Here is a 6,000-nt window from a genome sequence, read left to right as displayed (position 1 = left end):
ATATATATATATATATATATATATATATATATATATATATATATATATATATATAGTGAGAGAACAGCCAGATAAACAGTCAATTATGTCTACAAAAGCAAGTTAATTGTACGACTTGGTATGAGCATCAGACAAAACCAACAGACGTCGATGCCAAAGTGAACTCATCACGAATACCATTCAATTAAATATTTTTAAACGATTAAATAAACACATTTTTCACTTAACACCACACACAAACCCAATTTAAGCAAAAACGGGGAATTATAAATATTTGGCATTTGCAACAGTGTACCGTCTTTAGTAAAATACATCTTAATTAATACATCTCTGAAACAAACAGATTATCACAACTTTGCTTCCTTCAACGACACGATTTAACTGAGCAAATCAGAGCTTTAAAATTAAATTCACATGCCAAAGCTGATTCATATTTTAGAAATAATTACAATTGAGTACATTTGCTGAGGTATGATTATGTATTCTGGTAAAGCTATATTACACTGTGTTGTTATTAATTCTCATTAGGGTTATTGTTTGAATCCACTATCATAAATCCCTACACCTTTACACAGCAGCCAAATGGCCTTGAGGTTATAGGCATCGACATGGAATTGTAAGCACTGGGCTTTTGTTGCCAAAACAAGTATATTGCCAATATATCTGAAAAGCGTAACTGTGGTTTACTGTGGCTATATAGACTATACTACAAAGTAGTCCAGACTACTATATAACTCATTGCGGCAATAACTACAAAGCATTGACCCCTGTGCTAAATGTGCCCCAAGGAAAATACAATTTAGGGTTTATTTTAATCTCAAGGATTATTTGAAGATCACACCAACGTTTGGTTAATGTTTAAGAAAAAAAAAAGAAAAAAAACACACCATTCAGCAATAGGTTTAATTTTATTTGAATATCGTTCTATATCGCGCTGAATCGCGAACCACGTTGTCAAATTATATTTTTATTCTGATGTTTATTCTCTTTCTGCAATGGATGTAAGCCATTTTTATAGCTATTTTTTAATCGCTGTAGTCCCTGCATTTCCTTTTATATCTTCAACATGAACACCTTTTAGTACGTCACTCTTTACATTTAAATTGACGTTCAAGTTTCATTCATGGATTGCAATTCCCTGTTCCACGTTTCCTTCACTTAAATACACGGGGTTGGGTAATATAGGCTCATTATATTTCAGTTCAACACCAGTCCCAGGCAACTCTGTATTAAGGTATCTCTGTATGAAGTTTACTTTACAGCTCTACGCGGAACGGCATATCTCTGCCTATCATAACATATAGCTGCTTCCAAAAGCTTAGTTTTATAAACAGTAATTTATAAAAACAATATTGAATGATCGTGAAAAAACCAGATCATATACGTCACTTATTCTCGAAGAGCTCTACAAAGCAAAGCAGACAGCATCAGGTTATTGTGTGGATAGTGCACGGCAGGCATTTGAGTGCTTGTATGAGAAATCCATCAATGCCATGGCAGATAATGGATGCGTACAGGATGACAAATTAACCTTTGTGCTGACACTGTAAATATCCAAATATTTCAAAAGATGTTCAATGTATTAAAATAAAATGTAAACTCCGCCACTGTGAGGAGTACTTTATTCTGTAAACATTTCTATGTTGCTAAAGAGGTATCTTTTATTAATTTGAGGAAAGTTAAAAAGTAATAATTCTACTTTTTACAGCAAACTGGAAATATATATATAAATAAGTATCTCATTAAAATTGCTTAAATGATAACCAATGACCATTGGGTTTTGTAACAAGGCAATACAAATAGGCTATTGAAAGTGCAACTTACAGAGTTAACCACAGTATTAATCAATAATGCGAAAAGGTAACAAATACAAAGACATACTTTATCCTTAAATATCATATGCACATTCACCCAGATTATTATTTGCAGTATAATCAGTTCCAATGGGATGCTCAATTTAGGCATCTCTTCTTATCAGCATTTTCAATATATCGTTTCTAGGCTGGTCATAAGCAGAAGAAAAAAACAAACAGTGCGATAAACTTCTCCCAGGAGTCTGATAATATACAGAGCTCAAAGCAGTAGCATGAACATAGACGGTGTAATCCTCATCAGAAAGGCACTTCAGTTCTGCGCTATTGCAGTAATAATTAGTCTGTCTAATTGGATTGCATTTCCTGTCTCATTTACCTCATACAAGTATCTGATTACAGAAGTTTAATTATATGAACTAAATATACCACATGGGTCTGATATATCTGTATAACTTGCAATTGTAACAAAGCCACAGTAATATGTCCCTATACATACTTCTGAAAGCAATTCAAAACTATTCAAACTTGTTAAAAACCAAAAAGAATATTAACGGCACATTTTGAAGAGCAATGCATTATTTTATTACTGGCACATTCACTTCTAAATAAATATTATTATGTTGTACAGTTTCACACAGGGTTGCTAAACAGCAGGTAGGAAAACAAACACAATGTACGAAAAAACACAACCGTTCATAAATACAAAAAGGGAGCATGTTATATACAATAAATACAAGGATTGTGCAAATTACAGAAATTAACAAAAAAAAACCAAAAGGTCATACAAAACATCTTTTTTTTTTTTTTTTTTTTTTTTTTTTTTTTTTTTTTAACAACAGCAAAATGTGCCCAGGCTGATTTTGGTGACACTTTACATTAAAAGGAAAAACATACATTTTTTAATTCAGAATTTACTGGGAATGGCAACAGTTCCCAGCTTTACAAAGCAGCTCTGGCTTGCGACATTCTTGTTTTTATTCAATTCATTTTAGAATTCCTACTGCAGCATTTTACTATAAGCAGGGAAAAGGATAATACATGAAAGAGTTAAATGCATCAGCTTTATTCACAATTTGCTGCAGTGCAAAGTCTGTACTATGCCAATGTTACAAAACGTTTTTGCTCTTTTACATAAAAACGGGTGTAAACGCTGCACTCTTAATGAATCCATCCCACTGTACTCAGAGCCTGCGGTGCTCCTATACTTCAATAATATATTTAGATGTCACTGTAGTGTAAAGATTTTTCTCTTACTACCCATTCACCCCACTTATTCAGTTAATAAAATAATATTTACAGTCCATTTAACAAAATCAATTGTCTTGCTTTTTAAGGAAAAACTGCAGGGCTGCGTCCCATTGTTCTCTGGGGAAACGATTTGACAGCTCGAGGTAGTCCAGAGACTGGGAGACTTTTTCTGAAAAAAAGAAAATAATAAATTAGAAAACACATTTACACACATCTAAAGAGCACAGCTATATGACTTCTGTGACATGTCAAAACTCATACCTTTATTACCAGTGAAAATGCGTACCTTAAAAAAAACGAAATATATACAAGAGGTTTGGTTTTAATATTACAAGTTGTTACATCTTACCAAACATTTAGAGCAACATTTAATGGTATGACCAGGTACGATTTGACCATTAACAAAGAGAAACAGTGAAAAGATACCTGCTTGCTGAGACGTTCTGTTTTCAGGCTGGCTTGAACTCGGTGCAGAGTCCTAAGAAAGAAGGCATTGTTATTTAGCTTTAAAAAAACAAACAAATACCCTTCGATGTATGTACATGAGGAGGTGAATATACAGTCAGAATGTTAATGTCTGCAATAAGGACAGAGAGACATTCTATATCTGTATTAACAGGCTATTCCAAAACATAAACTTATTCACCCTCATGCCAGTCAAGCTTTGGAAGTTCCCCTAAAGTAATCACTGATCCATCAATGACAAGCACTCTGCACTCTGTTTCACTGGGCTGCTCATTGGCAAGCACGGTCTCAGGGCAAGCTCTCTGTTAGAACAGCATTGCACTCTCAGCGAGAGAGACTGCGTGGAAGGTGGCGAGGGTCTTCTATAGCACAGCACAGAATACCCTTTACACATTGGGCTGGACTATTTACAGTACCCATAGGCACACACGTCGGTATGGTTTTAAACTGTTATGGAAAGTAAGGGTGATTTCCAATCCAGTTTGCACTAATATGAAGTAATTAAATTATAGTCTTCAATCTAAGGATGCTTTTATTTGAACTCTTCTGAATACAACCAATGATTCTAGAATGAACTAGGTTTCCAAGGTACATATGCACAAGCCTGCAACTGAATCTAGTACATGGAATTCTTTTATTTATCATTAACTCTATACAATAGAATCTAATAACAAATGATTGACTTGATATTCATATTTAAGAACAACTGCTATCTTCTAATTTTCTTATCTTTTTTCATCTGTCAGGTAAAAATGAAGCTAGTAATTACATTTAAATCGTTCCAGTCTAGGCTGGAGTTAACTTGCAGAGACAACAACTGTAATATGTGAAAGCTTAGGTTACAGGAAAAAAAGGAGAGTGCCAACATTTCTCATTTAGAATATCACGAGAATATGACAAGTGATGTTTTTTATAAATTGCGACAGACAGGCTTATGAGAACTTTTTACCAAAGTTATGAAAATGGTGTGAAAGAAAGGGCGAAGTGATGTATTAGCAGCCCACAATACTTTATATTTAAACACAGACCCTTTGTTACCTAGCTGGCACTCCGTATAAGTTAAAAACAGAAATATACCAGCCCCCCATATATCTTTTCATTGTTTGAGTAATGTGACATTTTTTCTCTCTCAAAATAAAAAACGAATCTTAAAATAATTAATCTAGGTAGCAGGGCAACGAGAGGCCTGAGCAGCAAGGAAGATAAAAGAGATAACTTGTGTTCTGGAGGGCTTGCCAGTGGCAGGTAAAGCCGGCATAAATGACCAGCAAGTAATTTGTTTGCTAACAGCATCAGTAGCTGTATTGCAAAACTATGTAAAGGAATGTGTTCACTCTTTTCCCTTAGACACAGCTGTGCCAAAAATGAGTTTTCAGTACAGGTTACAAAATACAGTTGGAAAACTGCAAAGAGGCATGAGGAGTGATCTTTTGTGGTTTCAGTTATGTGAATTATGTGTTGAATCCTTCAGTACATAAACAAAATCAAGTATGTATCAAATATGGAAAAAGCTAAGAATGTCCAAACAAGTACGCAGAGAGCTGTTCTCTCCATATACTCGTGTTCCCCTAAGACATTCCACTGGTACCTGAATAAAGATCTTCTCCTTCACTTTCACCACATCTAACCAACAATCAAACCAGCCGTAAAGGACAAAATCTCTGCTTTTCAAGAAACTAGCCTGTGGCATTTGACCCTCTCTGAGATGAGTATCTAATTTGGTGGAAAACCAAAAAAAAAAAACAAGCCAGGATGTGGGTTGTCAAAATCAAACAGCAAGTGAGAGCAAAGTTTCTTTTGATTAACAGATTAGTGCTAAACTGTTGAACAATATCATGTTTTGGTGTCATTCTTCGCTATTGGACAATGCTGATCAACTTTTATTTAAATTTTAAAGCTCAATTGGCTTTTATAGACCTGTCACATCCATCGTGCTACACACAGAGGGTGTGAATTCGCTCTTCATCCAGCTGGCTGTCATAGAATTTGCATTTGGCAGACAATGCTGTACACAAATTGGCATACACGTACCTGTATGAAAGTGGCCAGTAATATACAGCTCATTTCTTGCTCCAGGATGACCTTGTTCTGGCTGTTGTTGTAGCAAGCTGAGATGAGAGTTGGGAAGAGCACTTTGATCAGCCTCGGATCGCTGAAATACTGGAAAGGCAGTTGACACAGTTTCTGCAGCACACTGGGCTGGCGGCCAGACTGCACGATTACCTGGAACACACAGAACAAAAAACACATTCGTGTCATCATGTTAATAGATACGCAATCGTACAGTTCAATTCAAATACAAAAACAGCTGAAAAAGATGAAACACACATATAAATGGAAATGATATCAAACAAAAGAGGAAAGTAATAATGTATGATAAATCAATGTGTGTTTTGCGGCAACCTTTATCATCTGTAGGCCAATTAGATGCATTAAAAGGGGATAACAGCATTCCTTCTATGGGCAATCCATT

The 6,000-nt window shown here is 35.1% G+C and overlaps 1 protein-coding gene across 4 annotated transcripts in view; it reads right to left on the bottom strand.

The window, feature by feature from the left end:
• Positions 1-2,372: 2,372 nt before the first annotated feature.
• LOC117429196 (S phase cyclin A-associated protein in the endoplasmic reticulum-like) overlaps positions 2,373-6,000 on the bottom strand; it is a 96,448-nt gene continuing 92,820 nt past the window's right edge. For all 4 annotated transcript variants that reach the window (XM_058998845.1, XM_058998843.1, XM_058998844.1 and 1 more), the window contains 3 exons: positions 5,559-5,750; positions 3,489-3,540; positions 2,373-3,231 (listed from right to left, as the gene is read on the bottom strand). In XM_058998845.1, the coding sequence (XP_058854828.1) occupies positions 3,128-3,231; positions 3,489-3,540; positions 5,559-5,750 (348 nt within the window). In that variant the 3' untranslated portion in view covers positions 2,373-3,127. The remainder of the gene's footprint in view (positions 3,232-3,488; positions 3,541-5,558; positions 5,751-6,000) is intronic.

This window comes from Acipenser ruthenus, chromosome 24 (genome assembly GCF_902713425.1).
Source record: "Acipenser ruthenus chromosome 24, fAciRut3.2 maternal haplotype, whole genome shotgun sequence".
NCBI lineage: Eukaryota > Metazoa > Chordata > Actinopteri > Acipenseriformes > Acipenseridae > Acipenser > Acipenser ruthenus.
This window is presented reverse-complemented; position numbering and strand designations above follow the sequence as displayed.